Here is a 27,883-nt window from a genome sequence, read left to right as displayed (position 1 = left end):
TGTGGGATTCAGTGAAGACTTCTCTTTGTTTATGGTGATGCCCAGTCGAGGGGCTATGTGAAGGAAATAGTCCCTGGCTGAGCACAGCAGATGCCTTGATGACGCTGTGAGGAGCCAGTCATCCAGGTATGGAAACACCTAATTCCCTGGAGTCTCAGGTGGGCCGCTACCACTGCTAGTACTTTGGTAAACACCCTGGGGGCAGAGGTGAGACCAAAGGGAAGGACCCTGAACTGGTAGTGACTGGCTCCCAGCCAGAAGCGAAGGAACCTCCTGGACCACCTGTCCATGAGAATGTGGTAGTACGCGTCCTTGAGGTCTATGGAGCACATCCAGTCATTCTCCCGCAAAAGGGGGAGGATAGATTGTAAGGTGACCATCCGGAATTTTTGCTTGGTTACAGACAGGTTCAGTTGTGACAGGTCTAGAATCGGTCTTAAGTCCCCCATCTTCTTTGGCTCCAAGAAGAACCTGGAGTAAAACCCTGACCCGGTCTGATCTCGGGGGACGCGCTGGATGGCTTTTTTTGTTAGCAGCTGCATGATCTCGATAGCTGCTGCCTCCCTTTGATCGGGTGGTACATTGGGGAGGCTTTGGAATCTGGGAATTCCATGAAAGGGGATTGAATAGCCTCTGGATATCACCCAAAGCACCCAACGGTCTAACGTGATTGACTCCCATGTTGTCAGGTGCTTCGAAAACCGCCCCCGACCGCCTCCAGAGATGGGCGGCCGGGCAACCCCTCAGGGTTGCTGCGTGGGTCTGTCAGAGAAAGGTTCTCTGGACCCAAAGTTCCTAGGAGCCCCTCTGCCTCTAGGACGGCGACCCCCCTGTCCTCCTCTGCCACGGAAGGACTGGTTGTCCGGAGCAGGTTGGGATTGCTGCGATTTCGGGAACCACATCTTCTTCTGTCCCTTTTGGTTCTTCGAGAAGGACCTCTGGGGAGCTGAGAAGCGGACTCCGATGGCAGACAGCGTCTTCCCATCCTTTTCGCTCTGGACCAGCATTTTGCGAAATGTTTTGCCAAAAAGGTCAGAACCATCGAAGGGGGCATTCGCGAATATTGCTTTGAAGGGCTCTGTGAAGTCACAGTGGCAGAGCCAGGCCTGACACCTCATGACGAGGCCCACTCCGCTAGCTCTAGCGGCTGCCTCAGTTGCGTGAGAAAGTAGCTGCATAGAAGTATTTGAAACCGCTCTGAGAGTGGCCATATGGGTGGAGTACACTTGTCTGTCCTCCGCCGACATGGACTCTGGGAGGGATGCAGTGTACTCTTTAATCAGATCTCGTTGCATCCTGATGACATGTGCCATGTAGTTCAGCGCTCTCAAAGAGAAGGTTGCTGAACTAAAGACTCGCTTCCCAATGCGATCCATCGAGAGGGACTCTTTGCTCGGGGGATGCATAGAGGGACTCTCCTGAGCTAACTCCCTCTTTGTGGCTGCAGCCATCATCATGGCATCTACTGGGGGTCCCTTACTCCAATGAGTGCGGTCTGTAGGGAGACTAAGGATACGATCCGGGCGCTTGGGAACAGGCTCAACGGTGTCCGGGTCCTTCCACGCTCTGGTGGCAATAAGGTCCACCAGAGGATCGGCAGGAGGGGACACCCAAGAGGTAGATGGGCCCGCCTCAAATGCCTCCAAGAACACAGACTCATCTGAGGAGGCCCTGGGGGCAGACCACCCCCCCGATCCTTAACATTTCCATAATGTCTCCAAATGAGACATCCTCTGGGGGTGATCTTGGGGAGCCCTCCCCTTCATCCAAGTTTGTGTCTTCAGTGATGGACTCAGGGGAGTCCACGTGCCTCCTCTTACACTTGCGCTTGCGAGGCACTTCCTCAGGGGGACTGTCCGAGGAGTCCTCGCCAGCACCCAGATGTTCCAAGGGAACTACTTGGGACATCGAGGCGGGCTGTCCCTGGGACCGGCTGATGGGAGCCTGGCCCAGCTGCGATGGAATGCGGGGTGGAGCCGCGGCAGGGACCGGGGGTCCGGAAGTCCTCAACAGCGCCCTTTCCACCATGTTGAAGGCCGAGAGGGAGCCAACCTCTCTAAGTCCCGAGAGCCGACCCCCACTCGGATCCAACGCATGGATCAGAGCCGGCGCTGAGACTGTCGGATCCGAGAGACAGGTGCGCTCTGACCTAGATGGAGCCGAAAACACACCAGCTCCCTCGGATCCGAGGCTCGACCCCTGGCTCCGAGAGGTCGGGTCCGAAGTACCCGAAGCACTCAAGGGATGGATCGGATCCGAGGTGCGCCGACCAATCGGATCCGAACCACCCCTGGATCCAACTCTGCCCAGCTCCGACAGCTCCGAACCCGGGAGTCAGGTCGGAGAAGGAGCTATGGGGACAAAACATGGGGTCGAAGCCCCCCCCCGGATGGGGGGGGGCCAGGAGCACTCCCATCTGCATCTGGGCCTGGATGAAATGCTTCATCATCCGGTCCATATCCGCTTCAGACATAGAGAAGGTGGACCTCGATGAGGCCACTGAGGCGGACCTAGAATGCCGCCTCGGTGACCTTGAAGTAGGACCAGTCTCCATCTCCTCGGGTCCAGGAAAGAACCGGGGAGAATGGAGATGAGAATGAGGAGAGCTAGAAGCCACAGGAGAGGCCCGCTTAGACGGAGGGGCCGAGACAGAGGTATCGGCCCGTCGTTTGTGGTGCCTCTCCTTGTGCCTTTCTTTCTCTCTCCTGGTCTCCCTATCCTCTGGCTTCTTGGTGGGAGGTTGAGTCCCTGCCGGGGAAAGGGAGACCGCAGCACCCGGGGAGGGCTGCTGACTAGCAGGGGCAGAGGCCGAAGCCGATTCAGGAGGGATAAGTCCCGCCAGAACCAACTTCGACCTCCGCTCCCTTAAAGCCCGGGGTTGAACCCTGCACATATGGTACAACCAGATGACAGGTGTTCAACCCCAGATGACCGAGTGTGGCCATCAGCTGGAGAAAGCTTGTGGCCACACTCGGTACATTTCAAAAATATCGCCTTAGGTGCTTCTGCCATGACTACACCCTAGCAGGCCTACACTAACACACACAAACAGACTCAAAGCTACGCAAAACCCAAGAAAAATTAAACTAAAAGGAGGAGAAAAAGCCTAAACACACACTCTTAACTAAATTTTTTTTTTTTTTTAAAGAAAAAGAAATTTTCCTGTCAAAAAATTGAAGAGAAATACTTGCTACTAGGAGCTCGTGAAATCCGTTGGCTACTCGAACGCGGCAAACGAAAATCTGAGGTCAGTCAGGGCTTGGCAGGGGGTTATGGGTAAAGGGAGGAGCTAGGAGCTCGGATCCTAAAGCTTTTGAACTGCCGGCTCAGATCCGATGTCAGATCCGATACCCACAGGTTGCAGATAAATGAAGTCTGCCTACTTCAGATTATATGTTCAAGAGCAGAGCCTTCATTTAATTTGTGCGTAGTATCCGCATAATTTTGCAAGTCATCAATGGAAATGAAAAGGACATTTTGTATAGAGGATTACATTTCATGAAAATATACAATGGTTAAACAATTTTTTTAAAGAAATGAAAAGAAAATTTCAAAGGCTACACTGTCTACAAGGATGCAGTTTCTTTTTCACACCTGATGACAGTTATATTTGACTTACTATTTTTTTTAATTTCATCTCACTCTTTGCATTCAGGTGTGTTGGATTAGTAGTAGGAGAGAAGTTTATGAGCTGCTAAGTTAGAATTGTAATTGTAATACTAAATTTCCAACCAGTTGTCACTTTAAAAAAAAAAAACATGTTTTAGTATTTTTTCATACAAACCCCAAATGAGACAATAAATATTTACCATGGTGTGAAACTTTAATTTAAAAGTTATGGCTGTTATGAAGGAAAAAATGTCAATGGATTCCTGTTTAATTAAAACAAAAAAGAAAACGTAGACCATTTTTTCTTTTTTTTCTGGAACTAAGTCCCTTACACTCTTCAATTTCTATACATACCAACTCCATGATTGCACAACAGTGTAGATAAAAGGAAACCTCCCTACCTGCTCTCTTTCTCAGTCTTGTTGTAATACAATTTTCATTCCTACTATCACATTTTACTGTAATATCCTACATAGACCCTCAAAATTTCCATATATCATTCACATGATTCAAAACAGTGTAGGCAATGGCATATTTCCTTACCTGCATTGCTATGTGATTTAGATGTTCAACACTCTCCACAATCAACGACCAACACAATTGATAAACACAATCTGACTAAAAAGTCTAATTTAATGGCATTTGACTAAAATAAGTGAAACTGTATGCATTTAATTTTAATAGAAAATTACACATCTTTTCAAAACCTTAAATGACAAGTAATCATAAATATAAGCAAATAACGATACTTTATAATTATTTGGTAGCAATTTCATTGGCTTAGTAGAACTGGCATATGCTTTCATCTTTTGTTTTCTTTAGCAAAGAGGTAAGGTGTTGAAGTGTAAGCTAAAGCTAAGGTTTTCTGCTCTAAGAAGCAGTTTTATTTCCAGTCATCAGGACAGGCATTATTATGACAGGCAATAAAAATGAAATGCTGAATGTTGTGAGTTCAATTAAATAAACATTTGAACATTTTCAGACTTTCCAATCATATCAGGCATTTATTTTTTTATTTGCTGCAGAATTTGTAATTCTATCACTGGTAATAGTTCACAACATCATAGGAAAGCTATGGCACCTAGGTCAGCATGACTATGCCTCAAGCTGAACTTACTATTTCAGAAATCCAGTTTTAGGCATGACTTAGCAGAACTCTACTGCTGACTGCTACTTATGCATGGTAGCATCTCCTAGTGGACAAACCAGTATACGATTTACATGTACATACAAGGCAATATAAAAACACTCAACTGATCCAAACAGTTGAAAGTCTACATTAAGCAATTATACAATAATGAGTATTAAAAGATCAAGCATTACTATATAAGGCATATATTGGCTTTATCAGATAAGAAAAGGTCAGAATCATTGCGTACAAACCTAAAACAGCCCTTTGTTTTCCCACAGTCATCTACTCGTATTTTTGCAAATGGGTCCACAGGAGGAGCAGTAGGAAAAGGGTAACCTAAAAGAATGAATCAGAATAAACATTTTAGAAGATTGATATTTGTTAGGTATTACTATCTTTTAGTCAAATCACCAGGGCAGTATATACTGTACAATGTAATTTCAATGGGTGTGGGAAGCCACACAAATACAAAACTGATTATACAGTATTGAGGTAGTTACCAATAAAAATGTGTTTGCATTCTGCAGTGCTGCACATGTCCTCACACATCTCTCCTATCAGTACTGTTCACAGTGTATGGAGCATATATGGAGCAGCTTTTTGATGCCCGAGTGACCTACCATTAGACACAGGAAAGAAAAACATGTATATCTGGGGGCAAATGCAAGACACATAAAAAACTGCAACATGTTTTGCATGGGACACTACATATGCAATAGAAAAATATATGGCTCTCAGAAGCATAACCACTATATTCTTGAAATTCACGACTCCCTTCATAAAGAAACTTTCAAGATTCACTATCCTCATTGTCATAGAAACTACCTGTACTGCAAAGTACAGAGCATGTAATCACTCTACCTTGTAGATTATATAAATAATGGGATTTGTTTCTTCTGCTTGAACTGTTGAATAAACTGGATTTATATTCATCTCCTTCAGTAAAGTGTCACAATATCCAACTGTTCCCCACCTGAATACCCTTTAACAGACAAGTGAGTGTCAATAATGTACTTCATATGTCAGTAATCTATTATAAAATATAAAGCTTCATTACTAAATGTCGCTTTGAAAGTTCTTGATAAGTTAATGACAAAAAAATATAAAGTATAGGTAACTTTTTAAAATAAATATCTTATAGAAGTCTTAAAAATTTAAAATGCATGATGTCTTCTAGGTGGTATCTGTTATATTACAACAAAAATACACTGTAAAGCAGGATGCCAAGGAAGTCTTATGAAGTCCTTTCATTCCACCAAATTACATAGACTTCTTCAGTATAAAATGTAATCAGTAATTCTCCACTTAAAAGAGATGCGAAAAACTAAATGATTAAAAATACAGAAAAAAATAAAAGTCTGCTTAAAGCAACAAAGCTTAAGATACAATGTTATCTAACTGCTAATTTCAGCTAAAGAATATTTTATTTATGTATTTATTTATTTATTTGTCTTTGTTTACTGCGAAAGTCTGACTGGGTACTATTAATTTTCAGCTGAGGACCAGGTAGAAAAGCTCCATTTGTTTACATTGCATTATATTTAGTTTCAGTTAAACACAGAGTAGTTACATTTCTATTTACATTTGCACACATACAGTAGTTAAATTTATCCATTCTAAGATTTTACAGAGGTAGAAGTTACTAAAGAGAAAGCCCAGGAACAACTTAGTGGATTGTGCAGGCAGCAGTTATGTATAAAAATTGCTTTGTCATTTCAGTTAGAGGTTGAGAGTATTCTGTTTAAGGAGGTTATTTGGCGAGTATAATATGCTTACGCTAAGCACAATGCATTAACCTTGTGATGAGCATGTGCAGGACCAGGATTGGTTAAGATGTTGTTTAAGCAGTGGTTTAAATTATCGAGTTTGTAAGAGAGTTTTATTTGTGTGGGGACACTATTCCAGAGTTTAGCAACATACTGGGAGTAGAGTCTCCTGCAACATTAGTTGACTTATTTGTAAGTAATAAGATTTGTTACTAGAACAGAGGTTCCTTGCCGGACAGTAGGTTTTAGGTAGTTGTACAGTTCAAGCCAGTTTAATTGCTTTAAGCTATGACAATGGTGACTCCTATGAGGGAGGCTGGTGGCAAATTTAGCTATTTTATTGCTGCAGGAGGCAAGTCTCTTTCTTTGAGTCTTGTTTCAATTTGTTAGGATAGGAGCGGTGTATCAGAGAGTTGGCAGTAAGAAGGTGGTGACTAGACTTTTTCTTGCAGAATTTGCAAGGAATCCATTGAGAGCCCAGTTTCAGGTATGTATATTTAATGGCATGCAGTATATGCTGGACATATTTGAGATTGCCATCTATTAAAATGCATAGAAGTTTGCTGAGAGTTACAGTTTCAGTGACAGTATTATTTGCTGACTTTATGGTAAAAGATTGCTTTTGATTTTGGCACCTATTTGCAATAAAAAATCATTACCTTACTTTTCTTGGAGTTGAGTAGAAGGTTTGATTCTTTGAGCCAGGTTTCTACAGTAAAGATTTTTGGGTAATGTCTTGGAGCTTATTTATTATTGAGGCTGCATAAATTAATGTTGACTTGTCTGCATACTGAACCAAGCTAGCATGGTGAGTATAAGTGTAGAGGTTATTAATAAATATATTAAATAGTAGCAGACTCAGGGTAGAGACCTGAGGGACACTTATAGTAACTGGTTGAAAGGATGAGTAGGTTTGTTGCCATTTAACAGTTTATTGCCTCCTAGATATGTAACTAAGAAACCATGACAAAAAGTACTGTGAAAGCCCTATTAAGGAGAGTTGAATGAGCAGTTGTTGGTGCGAGACAGTATCAAATGCCTTTGACAAGTCTAAGAACACAGTGGACATAAGCAGACCATTGTTTCTATGCTGGTTTATTATATTGGTAAAATGTAATAGTGCAATAGTGGTGCTGTGTTGGGACCTAAAGCCATGTTGTGTTTCTGAGAGCAGGTTATTTGAAGTTAGGTATTGAATCAGCTGCATATGGATGCATTTCTCTAATATTTTGTAGATTGAGGAGAGAATCGCTATTGTTCTGTAGTTATTAAACTCTGTAGTTGTGCCACCCTTGTGCAGTGGTGTGATACAGGATTTTTTCCACAGTGATAGGATGTATTTTTCTACTATTGACCTATTATTTAGAATGGACACAGGGAAGACTATGACTTCTGCAGCCATTTGTATGTAGTCTGATGGTAGCTGGTCTACAGCTATGGAAGTAGTTTTTAGTTTAAGGAGCTATTTTATTATGTGCGAGGTAGGTGCTGGAATACGATTGAAGAGGTGTGGGTAGTTTTGGTTGGACAGGTGTAGAGAGGGGGAGCAGATGTATTAGTGTCTAAGAGAGATAATATTGATTGTATAAAGTAGGAATTAAACTGGGTCAGGACAGAGTTTGTCGTATTGTCTCTTTTTGGAGAGTGAGTGGTTTTCTTGCCAGGATGGAATGATTTATTTAGTGATGACCAAAAAAGGTTTTGGGTTGTTTTGATGTTTGTCTTTGTTGTTAATACTGGCTGCCTCACTGAAACATGGTGAAGAAGTGATATCTAGAAACAATGTTATATATTTTTTCTCAGGCATGCTGCCAACATAACTGGCTGTTGTATCTACTTCAGTGTCATCAATAAAAAAATGAACTTCTTAAAATAAGCACATTTGACTGAATGTCTAAACAAGGTGTTTGATACTAAAGAAGGCTTACTCTTTGTGGTATTCTTGAGTTTGTAAAGAAATGTTTATAATTTGGAGGCAAAAAAACACTCATTAAGGGAATTTCCTGGCATTTCTGTGTTACAGAATACTTGTTTTGTTATTTTGACTCATGCGTCTTATACTTGTCATTTGATCAGAGTAGCTTTTTATATTTTGCTAAATTAGCACCATTTTCTAGATTCAACACAACTGTTCATGTCTATGACTTGCGACTGCTTTTGGCTTGATAATATTTAAACATTTGTTTGGCTGCATGGGGTCTTAGAAGTTGTGCTTAGAAATTGTTTCTAATTTTCATGGAAAAATCATTATAATTCCCCAAGATGTTTTCCATTGAGAACAAATAGAATTTCCCTTTACTTTTTTGTTGCTTTTAAAAATGCAGTTATTAATGTCCAAGTGAGATGTTCACTTGGTCCATTTCACATTGGCTAAAGGTTACTTTTGCATAGTCATTCAAAAAGTATGAATGATGGTCTGGAAGATGAGCCACCAAAGCTTATACATAAAAACAACACATTCAGTAAACTGCCATTACATCAGCATTAAATTAAAATGCACTGCAATTAACATTTTATTCTTAATATTTTGAATTATTCTATCATAAAAAATTGAGTACATCAGAATTCTCCACTGCAAGCTACTTCTCATGATTAATTGCATGTTCAATAGATATGAGTTATTACCAGAAAAATATGGAAACTTATGCCACTAGAGCAGTAAATAGCTATATCTCTTCAGAAAGCTTACATAATATTCAGTACAAGACTAAAATCTATGCAACAATTTAGAATAAATGTTTTCAGTGTAAATTGGTACTAGACAAGGTGTAAATCACTTAGCAAAATCATATCAAAGTAAAGTTTGAGTTGCCTGAGTATTTAGAATTTAGAATATTTTAGAAACTGAATGTATGCCAGAGACACAGCAATAATTAATACTCTGCCATATGGGCGGTCCATTGCTACACCACATTACATAGGTATTCATTTGGATGCCTACCTATGGAGGATGCTGCAGCTGAATCTTGAGTCCCTATGGGATAATCTGTTATAGTGTGCCCAAATTTGGAGGAAGCTATACTTAACCTGGTGGGAAAGATCTCTATGGTGAAAATTATGTTTCCTCCTAAAGTGTTTTCATCCTGAGGCATAACCCCCCCCCCCTCCAAGCTATAATTGGATTGTAAAAGATATTAATTTGGTCAGACAGTTTATATAAAATGGGGTGAAAAGCTTAGTGGGCAAGGTCTGCCCTTCACCTCCCAATGGACTGTGGGGGCCAGATGTACCAGATTTTGGCAAGGTGGCACAGGCATTTTATTTGAGGCATCACAAAGCAGACACTACAAAAAGGGAAACAGTGTGAATGGCTAGAGAAGTGGCCCTGCTTAGTTCAGCCATGCACAAAGCTGCAGGTTGGTGCTGGAAGAGTTTACATGCTTACCTTAAGATTTGGTACTCTAAGCATTACTTTCAAATGCCTGAGAAAGGTTTACAAAAGTAATTCATTGCTGAATATTTGGGAGGGCAGAGCTTACCCTATGGGGTCACCCAGAGCAAATGATAGCGGACGTCAAATTATGGAGGCCATACTCATTAAAGCAGTCTTTCATTTGAGTGGCACATTTAGCACAAGATTAAGCAGTGCATCTTGTTTGGCCTCCTTTGTGTATTTAAATACTTTTTTCTCTCTTTACCTATTCTTTGACTCCCTGATACTACTGTGATCTCTTATACAATTCATGTATATAATTGATCTAAGAGAGCATTTTGTGTGTGTGAATATCTGTCTGTTATATTTTAATCACATACTAATACATAACTTCAGCAAACATGCCCTCCTAATGAGTTCCTTGCAACACTGAAAATGTCTTATTATACCATGACCCCCCCCCAAAACATGCACACTGATTGGCCAGCATGCACATTGTAAATCGAGTTATACTAATGGAAAAAGGTCCGGTCACCCGGACTTTTTTCCATTAGTATAACTCTACTTTTAAAACACTGTCTCGCTATGTTAAATGGGTTTAACATATGAGACAAATAAGCAACGGAGATCTCCGTTGCTTATTTTAGCTGTCTCGCTATGCTAAACCCATTTAACATAGCGAGACAGGTTTTAAAAAGCAACGGAGAAAGCAAGATCTCCGTTGCATTTTACTGTTTCGCCATGTTAAATGGGTTTAACATAGCCAGACAGTTTTAAAATAAGCAACGGACATCTCCGTTGCTTATTTTAAACTGTCTTGCTATGTTAAACCCATTTAACATAGCGAAACAGTAAAAAGCAACGGACATCTTACTTCTGTTGCTTTATACAACTCTGATGTACTGCAGGCGCCAGTACATCAGAACTGCCGCGATGCCAGACATCTGCGGAAGGGCAGTAAACAGGCATTATACTATGCCATTATTTAAGAAAAGTAATAGTTTCTTTTCTTAAATAATGTCATGAATATAATAACCACTTCTGGTGGGTAATGCTGTATTTACGGTTGGCTTTGTTTGGTCCTCGGGACCAAACCACGCCAACCGTGGGTAAATCCAGCATTACCCACACCCAGGCGTGGGTTATTGCTATAATATTTGCTACAATTTCACATATTAACTTCTAGTATGTTTATTTATAAACCACTACTAATTCAGTGATACTATCTGCATTTCATATAATTTTAATCTATATTCAAGACTGTCAAAGAATTCAGTAAAATGTGTCTATTTCTTATTTTATTAAGAAGTAAAAGAATCTTGCTAAACCATTTATTGTTATTTTTATTAAGATGTATCCTCCTTTTGTGTTTTTAATGTGTGCTGCTTTTTACTCATGTGTACCACATTTATTTCTTCCTTTTACAGTTCTACTGTATACAGCTTGTTAATCAATAAATATATTTTCTTTTGAGCTTTTCTCCCCAGGCATCTGCTGAAAAGTGGTCTTTCATAACCCAGATAGATGATCTTGGTAAACAAATGCAATACATACATACATACATACATACATAAATTAATAAATTCAGTCTCCCCAATTCAGAGAAGTAGAGATACTTAGAGTTGAAGCACACCTTGACACACTCTTTCCTGTTCACTAAACAATGTCTCCCCATCCCTCAATTTTTCTCATCCAGTGGGGACACAAGCTGCATTCGGACTCATATCCTTTGAGGAAGAGCTAGGACTAATAGAAGCATTTGCCTAACCACCTTCAGACAAACACTACGGTTTCCTACAAAAGCATATCTCGTGGTTTAATGGCTCAACTCCTCTGTCCTAGTCCTCTCACCAAATCAAGTTGCTACAAGGGTTGAGGATGATTATAAGGCTGCTAATTCACCATCTCTGTCTCATCTATAAAGGATATCAGACTACTGAAAGGAAGCAAGTAAGGGAATACTCCCAGAAAGGTTCATATTAAAGTTGTCAGGAACCAGACACAGATATATTTCACAAATTTTGGAGCAGTGCATTGATCCAGCCACTGTGCTACACATCTGTCTCCTTGTTAAAGAACTCACTTGGGGTTGTTATACCCATGGAAGTGAGATATTGGATTCTCACTGATTTAAGACCTCAGTAGAGTTATGATTCAATAGATGTTTCATCTATGGATAATAGGCTATACATAACCACACTAGGAAAGCTCTCAGATAAGCTATCCCAGGCAGGCCTGCTGGCTTTTATTAAAAGGTATTCATATAAATGTGTGAAAATGTTTGGGTGAGATGTAACTTGTCTGATATTTCTTCTGAGATTATAGGTGTAGCTTTAGCTGGATACTGGGACAAGGTGAGCAACCACTTCTACCAACCACAACGCAAATTCCTTGGGGTATCTAGTGTAGGGTAGCTGTGGAATCTAGGTCTGTTTAAATTAAGCAATTTTCAACCCTAATAAAATATATTTATTATTTAACTTTATTTTAAGAATCAGTATCTATTCTTGTTACAGCTGCTGATTATATTGAATGTTCTCATGTCACTATGTTATTATGACATTAATAGTGTTACTCCTTTGTGTACAATGCAAACTTACAAAGTGTGATAAAACATTTGTACTTTTTGTATTAACTTTTATTGTAATATCTGAATATTTTTTATGACAGTGAATTGCTGTTTTTATTGTTGTGATGTGCAGTTAAAAAACATAACTAAAATGTATGCCATGACAACTGTCGTCATGTCATTTTTACCTCGTTTAGGCGAATAGCTCTTCCACAGCAGTGCCTGACGGAAGAGAAAGAGGAGCACTAAGTGAAATTTGGCACAGGGCACCCTACGAATGCTTCCTAACATATAGTCCAAGAGCACAAGAAATTGTTTCCAACAATTTGGTCTAGGCAGTGCACTGCCTACAGATACAAGGACACCAACTCCTAAATGTACAGCTGGAAAAGGAAGACTTTTTGATGAGTTAAGTCCAAAGCTGCACCCAGAAACATTTCACATTGCACTGCCCTGGAGTTGGAGTTCTTTTAATTTATATTACAACTCAATGAATGGCTGTTTGTTATACTTTTTTGTCTCCTCACAAGCTGAACATATGCTGCCCTCAGTTCTTCTCCTCATCCACCAGGTTTACTGGACCCACCTTAATTTCCCCCAGGCTATACTTGAAGCTTGTCTAGAGATAATGAGAAAATTGAAGATTCTGGGGCAGCATCACAATGCTGTAAAGGACAGATTTACTATTTTTATTACCTCTGCACAAACCCAGTAAAGCCAAGCAATGAAACATATCTCACATCCTCTAGGATTGATATCTGTAGGACATCCTATCCACCCTCAGACTTGTGGCTGTCCTGGTCTTTACCCACCAGGGACATCAAACCATGACAACGTGCCCTGAGTATGAGCCCTTCCCTTCCCTCCTCTATGCTTGTGCTTTCCTGCCAGTGCCACTCAGTACCCAAACTGCAGTTTGAACTCAGGTTAATTTAGCCATAGTGAGGCCTTTAACCTTGTATGTCATTGACATAAACTCCTGAATGGCTAATTTAAGGGTGTCTAATAAATGTTGAGGAAAACAAGACTGAATGGGAAATCACCTAGATATGGGTAAATGTGCATGCCCCTTTCCCTAAACCCACAATGGCTAAGGCTAACTAAGCTCTTTGTGAATACCCTCATGGCAAATGCAGTGTAGAATGGCAAAACTATGGACTGTTAAACTGAAAGTGTTATTTTCCCCACTATAATCCTGAGGAATTTCCAGTGCAGAAGAAAACTGCAGTATGCAATCTTCAGCTCCAGAGTCATCATCAACACTTATGGAGAAGGGAGGGTCACTGTTACTAGTTTCTGAACCTTGGAATGACGTTCAGGGATGACAGAGTCAGAATGGATCTCCTAGATGCATTGTCTTTACAGGAATAATCCCAGCCTTGAGTAAACATATTTGGTTGGCATATAAAAGGCATACTGTCTCTATCCTGCCTGTTCCTAATGAAATTTGTAAAAGACTTGAATCTTCACAGAAAGAATGTTGATATTATCAGAATTTTTTGAAGAATTGGGGTTTGAAAGAAATTTAATATTGTGACCAGTTTTCATAACCTCTTTTAACTACTCAGTAGTGACTTTGCTTCAAATGTGCTGGAATTGAGCTATTATACCCAAATCAAACCATACGATGAACAAAGTTTGGGGTCCTTAAAATATTACTTTACAAAAATTAGCTCTATAAAAGGGAAATAAAATACCAGTCTGAGAATTCTTCTAACATCTACATTCTTTCATGTGAATTCACTCAGTCTGTACCACAGAGTGTGGTTGTTCTGCTTAAAAGTACTGAAATAGTCTTTTAGAGGAATTAACTGTATCAGAAGGAGAGAAAATGGCATAACAGGAATTCTCTTGAGACCTGAACAGCATTCTTTGCTGTTAATTATTGCTTTCTCTCTCTAACACAAGGTCTAGTTTTCTGATACTGACCCTATGGGACCCTATGAGAATGTAATTGTGATGGACCTGTTTTCATAAACATTGAACTGCCTTCCATAAGGAGGAGGTGATACAGGAGGAAGTACAGGAGCAGATGGAGATGGAGTTAGTGATGGTGTGGGAGTAGGATCTATGGAAATATGCCAATAATCATGATGATTTTCCCTTATCTTATCTTTGTTTTCTAACTCAAAAAAGCTGCCTCTGGACCAGGTAGAACACCATAAGAAACTGGGACAGTTTCTAATCTTAGACATAATATTTTCTGGTAAATTTGACATTTTAGCGTGCTCTTTCTCCATCATTAAATCTACATCAGACTTTGTGCAGAAAAAGGCAACATTATTCCATTCCAAAAGTTCATATATTCAACAAATATGAAAACTGACATATTCAGCAGGATTAATATCACTATTATCACTGTAAGACTGATCAGGCCAATCAGACTGAGAAACGCTGGTTGTTGTTACAGCTATTTCAAGATAATGTTTAGATTCATATTATGTTATAAAGAAAAAACTGGGGAACTCTGAAAATATCAGATTTTATTTTCAGTAAAATCATTAACAAAAATTTTGCAGTTAAATTCCAATGTGATAGAGAAATTCTCATCACAGAAGCCCCATCAATGCTAGTGCTACTTACAGACTTCTTGGCTTGACTTCTAAAGTGAAAAAGCAGCTAGTCCACTTTGTTCAGGTGAATTCTGTACTGCACAGTAATTTCCGAAAATGAAAATTCTTATCAGGGTACCTATAGAGTACTCAATCCTGTTTGATTTCACATGTTCTGTCATTATAATTCATCATAAAAACATGAAGAAGCAATCATAAACAAAAAACATTCCTCATTACCCAGAATTAAAGTACTTCAAAACATATGGTGGATATAAGGAAACATCAACATTATGCACATTTACTGAGCAAAATCCCATCTTAATCTATTATATCACTCAAACAGGGACAAACCCCAGGATTCAATAAACTCCATTCAGGAATAGTGCTATTCCTCCATAGAGTGAACAGTGTCCATTTTTGCATAGCCTTAACAGCAGAGCAACTTACATATTCATGAAGGCATGCTACTGCTAAGAATAAGCAGACATGAACACTACTGAGTGCATAGGGTGTGTTTTAGTAGTGCCCGCGCATGCAACATGCCCCCTGCACTCTGAAAGTGTTTTACAACACTTTCTAAGTGCTTTCAGTGGCCGCAGACAGTGAAAGCAGCCATTTAGAAAGTAAGCAATGCAAGGGGGGTGCGTGACAGGTACTGTCACACACACACCCTGCATTGTAAAAGTGCTGTACAGCACTTTCTAACTGCTGTCAGTGTCTGCAGACACTGAAAGCAGCCATTTATATAGTAAGCAATGCAGGGGGTGTGTGACAGGTACTGTCACACACCCCCTGCATTGCCAAAGTGCCATACAGCACTTTATAACTGCTGACAGTGTCCGCCGACACTGATGGCAGCTATTTCAATAAGAAGCAATGCAGGGGGTGAGTGACAGGTACTGTCCCACACCCCCTGTAATGCGAAAGTGCCATAAGGCACCTTTAACATGTCTCAACCTCTCAGAGCAAAATACTGGCCAAAGCCTAATATGATGGGGGAACAAATATGGATAAATTATAAATATTGCCCTTACAAACTTAGAAAGTTGATAGAGGAACAGGGTTTGTATTGACATAACAACATGTAGGAAAGGAGTAGAAGTCTGAAACTCAAATGTATGCCATTATGTAGTGACTTCAATCCTGATATGTCCCATGCAGACTTAAACAGTTGATAGAATGACAGATAGGGCATTACAAGTAGTAGTGATACATGTAATTAAAGTGCTTTTATTATTTTTTTTCCATTCTAAATTAAGTTTAAGTGCAGTTGAGGCGGTTTGCGTGTTACGGCCCTCTGCTCAGCATTGCTTAAACATCACATAGGAGCTAAATAAAAATGTATAGCTAAAATCCTTAATGATGCGATAGTGTAGTGGTTAGATTCCTGATTTTACATGTAGGAGTTCACGGTTTGAGTACCAAGATAGGCACTTTTTTTTACATGGGAAAGTATTGTTAAAATAAATTTTTTTATGTTAAATTATGTAGTAATTGATATTTGTTACCCAGGGTAGTGTAGCTGGTCCAGAATGGAAGTCTGAGTACATATAATATGTGAAATCACCCATGTATACACAAGTGTCCCATACAATAAAGTCACACCCCAAGATAATGCAATGAAAGCACATAGGGAGACGTCATTTAAAGTAAATCATATACACTTAATAATATGTCAGTTATAATGAATTAATCTACCATCCTGATATTTTTTAAATGAAAACTGAGCAATGCTAAGCAGTGCTCGGCTATGCTTAGCCAATTTGAGCATTGCTTAGATGTAAATTCTAAGCAGCAGTTAGCTCAGCTAAGCGGATTTGCACACTGTTAAGTAGTGCTCAGCATGTACCCCTTTAAGCACTGTTCAACTCATCTCAGCGGATTTGTGCACCCCTTAGCTGAGCTTAACATTTTCAAAATGCTCCAATGACAGCAAAGGGTGGGAATATGGCCTTACTTAAGCTGCACATTCGGGAATACAGCCATAACCTGTTGCAGTCTGATATCTGCAGGAACCATGTCTGGCGTTGGAGAGGGAGTGCTCATTCGGATGCAGCTCTGGGGCATTCAGGAGTGCAGGGTCATGGTTGGGCTCCCTGTAGAAAACCATGAAAACAGACTGCTGCAGGGCCAGTACCAGGGCTGTCAGGACAAAGTAGAGGCCTGGGACCATCTGACACATGACCTCACCAGTGCTACAGGAATCCTCTGAACTGGTGAGCAGGTACAGCATCACTATGCTGACCTAAAGCAGAGGAAGGTGGAGCTCTTTGCCCTGTGGATCCAAGATGCTCAGGGATAGAATGCTCCAGTAGTTAGTAAGTATCTCATCCATAGGTGTACAAAATCCTAGCCTGACTATGTGATAGACAGGTATGCATAATGTTTGTTTCCTCCCCATACAGCTACAGCAGAGAGGGCTAGCAAAGCCGAGGCTCATGCCAACAGACTGATAAAGCTGTGCCAACAGGCTGGTGAGTACTGATTTACCTTGCAGTATATAGTGGAATAAATAAGAAGGAGTAAATTGTTTACTGCCAATAGGTGTAGTGTGTTCTGTGTCTAATGATTAAAGAAAAGTTTGTCAGACTAATATTGATCTACAGCATATGCAGTAGTAGAGCACTGTGTCATATAAGTAAAAAAAAAAAACTAAACCACCAACAGTTGTGTTTATTCTGGTATGCTGTTGTTGAAATAGAATGTGTACAGGTTCTTCACAGCAAATATTGCTTTAGCAACATGAATTAACTGAGGTTGTTCTGAGAACCAGCTATTATGCAAAACAGTAGATTGTGAAGCTGTAAAACAACATATAAATGCAATATGACATATGCTATGCACTAAGATTCAAACCCTGAATTTTAATCTCAAATATATTATAGTGTGTCCCCTGCTGCATTGCCTTGTGTAAACCTTTGCTTTCCACATTGTATTATTTGAAATGATTGATACACAGTACACTAATTATCTGTCATACAGGAATCTCAGTATTATAAGGTCAGACTGTCTAACCCACAGAGTAATAGGCAGAAATCAGTCAAGCAAAAAACAGCAGGTCCCCAGGAGCTCAGTGTGATGAGAAATAGACTTGTTGTTCATTTTAGCACACCCAGACATGGATCAAATCCAGGGAGTGATGCTGAGATGTGTGCATATATACCCCAAGAATTACTGAATATCTGTAGAAACAGTTAGATAGTGGTAACAGATATTTTCTCCACAGGTCATACAGGTAAAGAAATGTTTGTAGTTGCTGTAGGAAGGCTATACCAATACACTGTATACAGCTGTCCCATTATCCAACCCCATGCCTGCAAATGACAGCAATATAGGTACATACACCATGCACTCTTCCTGATACATGTCTCTCAAGTGTCACGCTGTCACGGCTAGTGGTCACTGCTGCCAATCACCTTAGACACAGATAAGAATCCCGGTGAAGTATGCCAGTAGTAGACTCACACAACATCAGTGCAGGGTATCTCTTCTCTGTCAAGTATGTAACCCTGACATGTACAAACCCCCTCCAGTAATGTAGCCATACTTCTCCCAGTCTGCCCCATACCATTGCAGGTTGAGAGTCTAACAGGTATGTATGTTCTAAAGAAGCTATGGGTCATAGTTAGATGTAAAGTGAGGGCAGACCTATAGACTATTGAGCAGTACTGTTGTGAAAAATAGAAGCCTATAGAGTTGTTACTGGACTGTTTCCTCTCCCCCCACCCCTCATCTGCATCAATAATTATTATTCGTATACAACAGGTATGTTGTTCTCAAAACATATTGTTGGGATGTGTCCTATTATTATTCATATATTTAATTGGTTGCATATTAATATACCTTGTTCAAATAACATTATTGGTGACTTGTTGCCATCAATGTAACTTGCATGCTGTTCAAATGCTTACTGTTGTTCCATTTATGTATGTGTTCTGTTTCCTATGCAACTGTTTCAAATCTGTTGGTTTGGGCAAATTGGAACAGCCACGCATGTTGTTATAACAAATTTTGAAATATTTTGTTCATGAGTAACCAATATATCTTGGAAAACCAAAACACCATAACACGTTTGGGGAAGGCCGATCCCAGCGGATTCAACTATCCCACCTGATCTGGCCATAGCACTGGGCTGTAACACATCTGGGACCAAACCTGGAACATCCTACTCCACTGGTCCTGCACCGCCTTTGGGTGGAACCCCCTCAGGGGACGGGGCCCATCCCCCCAGTCACAGGCATGGAGAGGAGCCTGTCACCTGCAACATGTTCTGGGGTATGCTGAGCAGCATCATTCACTCTGAGTTGGACGGATGGCTGCATCAGATGGAGGGCCACCTAGTGCACCTGGAGAGGCAGGTTGCCCCTGTTGTCCAGCCTCCAGCACAGCCACCTTTGGGGCCATGAAGGTGCAGTGGTGACTGCCCATGAGTGGAGACCTCAGTCTTACTGTATCCATTTGGAGGGTCATGGGTCTCTGATTCCCAACCACCCTCCCTGTCCAAGGTGTTTACCCCCCTCATGTGTCATATACTGCCCCTGTCTGCTGTCTTGTGTGTCTTGTCTGTCTGCAAATGCAACCTGTTCTACCCAACCTACCTCCCCAAGCATACCTACAGCCCTCCTCCAACATCCCGCTCTCAACTTAAAAAAAGGCATCTGTCCTGCACAGCAATCATTGCCCCATACATAGATCTATATTTACCCACCATGTCCATGCAAATTAATCAACACTCAAATTACTGTACAAATGTATATTGCCAACACATCTCTTTGTGGGGTGTGAGGTTGTAAATTCCAAATTTTCCACATCAGTCACAGCTGTTGCTGCAGTAGAAATGTAAAGCTATGGTCCTTCCCTACACCCATCCTGCACATCCCTAGCTGCTTTTCCTAAAGTTTTACCCCCTGTTTGCCCCCATTTTACCACTTTCCTATCACTTTTTTTCTTTTCTTTATTTAAAATTAGTGCAGGTGAAAGGTGGAATAAGTGCCGCTAAGTGAAGTTAAGAGGACTTCTCCATCTGTTAGCATTGCTTAGCTTCATTTAAAACCATGCAAACCCGCTTACAACTGCTTAAAAGTGCTTTAATCACTCTGTCTCCATCGGCCCTTATTCTGCCCAGCAACAAAAAAATCAGCCCTGCCAAGTCTCGAGCTGAGGACATTGTGCACTACAATCACAACAACATACCACTACACCATCTAAGCTATGAGGATATGTAATGCTTTTACAAACATATCATGCATTATGGTCATTTAACATTAATGAAAACATGTCACAACTACCAAATCTTGAACCCAAGACCTTGTGCACTACAAACACAGCAAAGCACCTCTACACCATCTAATCTGTGGTAATTTGTAATTGTTTTATAAACATATCATGCACCACAGTCATTTAACATAAGGGAGAAAAGCACAGCCCTGCCAAACCTTAAATCCAAGACCCTGTGCACTCCAGTCACAGCAGTTACCTCTGCTCCACATGATTTGTGAGAATTAGAAATGCAGGATGGTCATGCAACATTAGGACTAAACCTGTTTAATTACTAATCTCATATATATATATATATATATATATATATATATATATATATATATATATATATATATATATATACATGGATCCCTATCACATTGTCAAAAGCTTAAATCTCTGAAGATGATATGGCCGAGACCATATCACTGAAGATTCGAATTGCAAGTAATTGTGTATTGGGATCACCATACAGTGCAAAACCTGAGATTTGCAATTTTCCTCAGTGTAGTTTGATCAAGGAGTTGGTATATTTAAGTTGCAGGGGGTGTGGGGGTGCAGGGGGCTTGCCCCCCTGAAAAAATGTACAGGAAAGGTGTTCTGTGTTTTTTTCACTTTTTCAGCAATTCAAATCTTTGGCGATATGGTCTTGGCCATATCGTTTTCAGATATTTGAACTGTCGGTGAAGTATATATATATATATATATATATATATATATATATATATACACACACACAACCTCTTACTGCAAGACATCTGCAAAAAGCCTGACAAAGTGGAAGGATAAAGAACAAACAATAGTGACATATTTGAAATATGGATGTTGTAAGTGTAGAAGTTTGCTAGAGTATCACGGTCTGTTTTAGCATATATTTTCTAATAGATTTCAGGTCTGAAACACAAATGATTGCCATCATTTACTGATGTCAATGCCCACACCATCCCAGTGATTTTTCAGAAACTGTTATGGGGAACATACCAAAAATATGAACCACGCATCTGGACAGTGTATAGAAATCTGGACAGTGGAGAGGTATGACTGCAGTCATGTAACAGAAGGGAAAAACACTGACAGCTGCCAATCATTTTGCCCAGCACCTTCTGAACTGCAGTCAGACCAACATGGCATGACACTACCCAAAATCAGCCATTTGCACCACAGTCACAGCAACATACCACTACTCCAACTGAACTATAGACTATAACGACTGTTGGAACAAACATAACCTGCCTCCCAGTCACACACTACACTGACATATGCTGCCCCAAGTCACAGTCTACTGGGAATCCTGAGATGTAACAAGACATTTCTCAGACTGCCCCTACAAACATATAAACCTGATAGACTACTGGCAACTGTAGAAGCATGCACAGTCAGTTAGAAAAGGATCTATGACACTCACATCTGCCACTCTCCCTACTCAGCCCCACAAACATTTACACACTACACTGCTACACAATCTTGACAGTCTGTTAACAGTGGCCAGACATACATAGCTTTCAACTGTACATATTTCCACAGAATGTCCAGGGTGCAGGACCATATTTATGGCCATTGCCTCATACCACTTCTGGGAGTCTGCTAAGCCACTGGGATGATATCAGGAGTGAAGCCACTAAATAATAATATCCCGTACCTATAAACCTCTTACTGCAAGACATCTACACTCCTAGCTCCTGTTAGAGCAAGACATCTAGACAAAGGCACACATCAATGATGGGAAAAGGCTGGAAAATAGTGACACTTTATAAATCTAGCTGCAACACACTTACATACTTAGGGGAAAGGGGGCTGAAAAGAGGGACATAACTGACATAATGGTGTTACAAACTGAAACAGTTGCTGATGATACAGGGTTGGTTGTAACATAACATCTCAGAAGGATATGATGTCTGAAACACAAATGGATGTCAACATTTACTGACTTCAATCCCCACATTATCCTACTGATTTCTTAAAAACAGAAATTTTCTGGGGAGCAGACCAAACATAAGAGGAACTCCTCTGGGCATTCTGTTGACATCTGGACAGTTGAGAGGTATGGCATAGACATATCACTATCAGACGTTAAGTCACGCAGAAAATGCACCTCCAGAAACAAATGTGTTAATCTAGCAATCTTCTATGTGTATAACAGCAATACTTACTTACAATCTGTACCTAATTCTGGAACTTTGTCCCCCGTTTTGGTGGGCTGCCTTCACATTTCTTCTTCTAAGAGGTATTTCCACCTACCTTCTGTGAAGCTGTAGCTCCCACACCTCCATAATGTGCTCCTCACAGGCATGGAAAAGGGCCAAGGCCCACATGAAGGATGTAATTAATTATAGCACTGTGTTGCTATGTCATTGGCTAATATAAAGACAATACAGCTGCTCTGGATGCAAGTAGCAAGTGGGAGACACCAATTGGTGTACAGGCCATCACCTGCTCATGAGCATAACCTGGAAAAGGCAAGCTGCTGTCTATACAAAACCAGTCTGAACCCACCTACACAAAGACAGACTGTGACTACACAAACTTAAACATTTGCATTATTCAGAGGAAACTCTTCAGCACTATAACAGTTATGTCAATCAATTAAGCATGTCATGGAATACAGAAGGGGGAATGCAATAATGTTAAATAGGATGTTAAACAATAGGTCTCAACAAGACTTGCTGGATTCACTTGTTGCTGTCCAGCACCTATGGCCACTCCTACTGGTGCTGTCTGCAATGACATAGATCACAGTTCTGTCCCCTGAGCATCCCAGCAAAGGTCAGCTCATATATGACTACTACTGGAGTGTCTGTTGTCCAATACTGACTGTGTCATTGTTAGTCTAGCTACCTGGGATGCTGTAAATATTCATATGTCACCTGTAAATGCTAGTATGATACATATGCTTGCATTACAAATGTAAGAGACCTATACAGTGTATGTGTATAGTAAACAACTGGTGCAGAAGTGAGTGTTGAACTGTATGTTATATACTGAGCTCATACCTTTCAACTGTCCAGTTTTTGCTGACTGACTACAGGTTTGCCTCATATTAGTAGTCAATGACTCATACAGTTGTGTATTGTCTGACAAAGCACTGGCAACAAAGTAAAGACTGAAGTCATAAAATAGTAGCATACATTTGAATGTCAGATGTCATATCCTGCAGAGTATTCCTGTGAATGCGAAACCTTTGATAGCAACTTAGCATGTTACAGCTAGATTTATAAAGTGTCACTATTTTCCGGCCTTTTCCTACCATTGATGTGTGCCTTTATCCAGATGTCTTGCTCTAACAGGAGCTAGGAGTCTTAGCATGAAACTAATGTCATGGTAAGCTTACCTTCTCCTTGAGGATGCTGACATTTGTGCAGTCACTGACACCTGGTTTGCAGCTGTGGTGAGCACATTAACCATGCTAGGTTACTCATCCCACCATACTGTTAGACCACTCATGGTGGGCTGCAAAGCCAAAGGAAGTGGAGTTTTAAACATTATCATACACATACACACCTCCAGGCTGGCCAAACAGTATGACGCACAGCAAACATCCTAAGTGCAGTTAACAGTTGACAAATCACCTACTCAAATCATAGCTAGCTACATACCTCCAACCATGACTCTGGACGTCCACTTGAATCAGTCAGGATTCAACCCTGTACCCTAATCCTGGGTGACTTTAACTACCCAACCATAGTGTGTATGACCTATTCTACCTGAACATGAATGCACATAGATTCCTCAGCTTTGTCAATGCCAATGCATTGGATCAGCTGCTCAACACTCCTATGACAGGTGGAAATATCCCATGCCTGGTCTTGAGTACATGAGTAGCCACTGTAGCACTCCTAGATCTGACCACATAGCCATCACTGCTGAGGTTACCATCTCCCCTTCCCCCCTTTCAGGGTCAAACAAAAAGCACTTTCCAGACCTGACTACAAATCTCCTTAGAACAGGTATAAGTAGCTTTACAGTTACTGTCCCATCAGTTGGAACTAGAAATAGTGACCAAACCTACACCACAAAACTATGTGGGCACCTACATAACTGTATGGAGTCAGCAATACATGACAGGACAAAATCATCAACCTCAAGCTAGGGTAAACTTCTGTAGTGGACAGCAGCAATACACAAATTCTATGATAGGTGGAAATAATTGCTGGACAGAGCCAAGAAGGAGCAGGTGCCAAACTGGAAACAATGTCACCTTTGTCTGAACAAGTAAATAAGGTCAGAGGTGAAATACCCTAAGGCTAACTTTGAGTGTAAATTGGATACATCCACCAAGGCCGATCATTAGGCCTTCCACACATATGTCTGCAATCCCAGAGGGAATGCTCAAATCTGCTCTGTAGTGGTGGTCAATAACACCACATACACATATGGCATATATATGCCAACCTGCTGCAGACAGGTTCAGTGTACACATCAACCCTCTGTTCCCCCATCGGTACACAGGGACATGAACAGCACCTGTCCCCTCCCTTCATCATCAGGAAGCAGGTCTGTAATACCCTCCCAAAGGCAACAAATGGAAGCCTCCATATGCCTTATACCATCCCTGGCTGCATCCTATATGAACTCAGGCATGAGCTCTCAGCTCCATTACACACTGTAGTCAACCAAAGCCTGAGCACCAGTGTCATCCTATCTGCACAGAGTACAGCCACTGTCATCCCTATACACGAAGGTGGAGCAATCCACTGACCCAGCCAATCATATGCACATCAGCCTATCTAGCTTGATCTGCAAGGACATGGAAGGAAATATCAAGGACCTTATAAACAGGGGCATCAGCAAACTAAAAATGATTGATCCACACAGTGTGGTATTGTCAAAGGAAGATCAGGCCTGTTAAACCTGGTCAACTTCTTTGAAGCGGTTAACAAACACAAGGACAAGATGAAGATGGCGCACTGCCTACCTTCACCTAGCCCAAAACTCTCACAATAATCCTCATGTGGCCATGATACATAAGCCTACACAACTAGACATCAACCTGTATGTTACCAGATGGATAGCTAACTGTCTCAGTGACAGTACCCACTCAGTCAATGTAGTGTGGGTAAAACCCCATCTCAATAATCTCCTACAATGTCCCTGTTCCAAAAAAACCTGATTCAATAATCACCCTTCTTCTTCTTACCTCACCCTATCTCATCATTATTTACCCTTCCACCTTTGTAACTGACTTTTTTTTTTTTTTTTTTTTTTTTTTTTATTTTTTTTTTTTTTTTCCCAAGATGTAATTTTTATATATATTCTTTTTAACTGTATTTAGATCCTTGCATTAACAATGTTCATATGTCTGTTATGTACCTGAGCTTTTTCTCCCCCCGGCTTCTCTCTGGAAATGTATATCCAGTCCTGGGACTCTCCCGGTTAACAAATGTAAAATAAAATAAAAAATAAATAAATAGTGGAAGCCACCTCTAGTAGTAGATTCTTACAGAGTGGTGTACCCAAAGGATTGGTCTGGGGACCTCTATTCTTTGAGATATACGTTCTGAGGTACAAGCAAAACCAGTGCTCTGTGGCTGACCAGGTTTACAGATGATTGCAAGCTGACCACTGTCTTATATTCCTCTACTGATGTGAGCATCCTCCAAGAGTCCCTTACCCAAATTAATGATTGGTGGCAAAAGCATTGCCTCAAATTGAATGCCAGGAGGTGCATCATTTTCCCTGTTGTGGTAGATGTCAACCACACTAATTATGACAGTAATAACAATGTACTGAGCATGCAATCAGGTGTGAGATGACTTGTGCACCAAGGTTCCTAGCAACCTGACAGTTCCACACCATGTGGGCACCATTTTATGGAAGGCTGTCAACATGGTGCACCTCAAAAATACGGATATGCCATCCAGGAACCAGGAGGCCACAACATCCCTGTACTCCACCCTTATCAGATACATTACCGAGTACAATGGCTCCTTTGGCATGTACCTTGCCAAGCAAATGCAGCAGTTGCAGAGACTACAGAGGTTCCTGACCAGGTAAATCCAGGGTCTGAAACACCTATCCTATACAGATAGGGGGAAAGCCCTGTCCCTGTACTCAGTCTCATACAGACTGATCATAGGTGACTTGTGTCTGGCATACAAGGCCATTTCCAAACCAGCCTTGATGGCATTTCTGCATATCTGAAAGACAAACCCCACTCAAGCAATCAGCACCCAAGGCCCTCACCTGGTCTGTGACATGTATAGTACTTGTTGGTGGGATAGTGTAGTGTCCCACACAACACACTGTCTGTAAAATAATACACTCCCTCCCCACATCTAGAAGAGTACCTGTATACCCCTCTTGAGGAAGAAGCTGGTCAACTGCATAGGAAACAGAAAAGACACCCCATGAGATCCCGCATGTGTCCCAGCTGGACAGGGGAAACCGGTGCTGGCTTTGAAGGGACATTTGAGAAAATCTGGTATAGGCTTATGAGGGCATCTGGGCCAATAGCCTGGTATCATCTTATGAACCTATGCACCTAGTACTTTACTTGTGTCCTGTATGTATTGCAGACCGTCCTGCAATGTTACACAAGAAAAAATCTTCACCTGGATACTGCAGCCAATGATGTCATTTGTAAATATCCAGAGAAAAAAACGTTGGTAGCACACAGCAGGTACGTTAGCAAAAGTACGTTTAATATAATAGAACACAGAGAAAGTAAGCACTTTCACGTACAACTCCCACTTCATCAGACTAACATTAAACAGGTTTAACTAAACATTTTAAATAGACTCATAAATCACATGGCAATCAATAAAAACAAGACATAAAAGCATGTGGAGTACAAATTAAAGTGCTAGCACACCAAGGTGCTAATGTTATAAAATGAAATAATCAACAACTATACAAATATCCTAACTATTTAAAACTCTAATAATACCTTCATAAAGCCATGTATTAAAATTACATATATACACAAATATATTCATAAAATACATAAGTATGTAATCTGTGTGTTCAAAAAATGCAGTACATATAAAAAGTATAAAAATATATATATAGAGAGAGGCTAAGCACAGTAAATATTGTTAAAATTATATATTATATATACATATTACACATAAATATTAATGTTTCAGTGATCTTGCTCTTAAAAAAAGGTTTTAAGGATACTTTATTATTATTTTATTAATTTTATTTTTATTATTTATATACACAGTCAGTATGCCCACACACACCCAGTCCTCAGCAGCTGCAGATAATGGACAGTTGGAGGTGGTGGCATGGAACAGGCTAGTGCGGTGACTATGGCAAGTGTGAGAGTAGACAATAGCAAAAGCCAGACAGCAGATGGGGTCACACATAGGTAGATGGACAGGACTTCTCATCAAAGGACTGCTGCCCATCAAGCCCCTGTCGCAAGTATCACAGCAGGTGTCACCAGATGCATGTTATGATCAATCATGAAGGCACAGATGTGTACTGACCGCAACACTAGACAGATACTCAGGGTCATGAATGCAGCACTTTCTGCCATGCGTGGTGACCTCCAATGCATTTGTGATGCCATAAGTCATTTTGCCGATGTCGTGGATAGATGGAGAGAGACATTGTCACTGCTCGATTGTGCAATGTCTGTGCTTGAGCATGTGGTGGGAGTAGGGCATCAGCCAGGTG

The 27,883-nt window shown here is 40.7% G+C and overlaps 1 protein-coding gene across 1 annotated transcript in view; it reads right to left on the bottom strand.

Moving 5' to 3' along the window:
- The window catches only part of FRRS1L (ferric chelate reductase 1 like), a 323,816-nt gene that overhangs the window by 191,840 nt on the left and 104,093 nt on the right, over positions 1 to 27,883 (bottom strand). The window contains exon 2 of the mRNA XM_044065076.1: positions 4,993 to 5,077. Coding sequence (XP_043921011.1) covers positions 4,993 to 5,077 — 85 coding nt within the window. The remainder of the gene's footprint in view (positions 1 to 4,992; positions 5,078 to 27,883) is intronic.

This window comes from Protopterus annectens, chromosome 3.part0 (genome assembly GCF_019279795.1).
Source record: "Protopterus annectens isolate FY-2018-M chromosome 3.part0, PAN1.0, whole genome shotgun sequence".
NCBI lineage: Eukaryota > Metazoa > Chordata > Ceratodontiformes > Protopteridae > Protopterus > Protopterus annectens.
The sequence above is the reverse complement of the archived record's forward strand: the minus strand, read 5'-3'. Positions and strand labels throughout refer to the sequence as shown.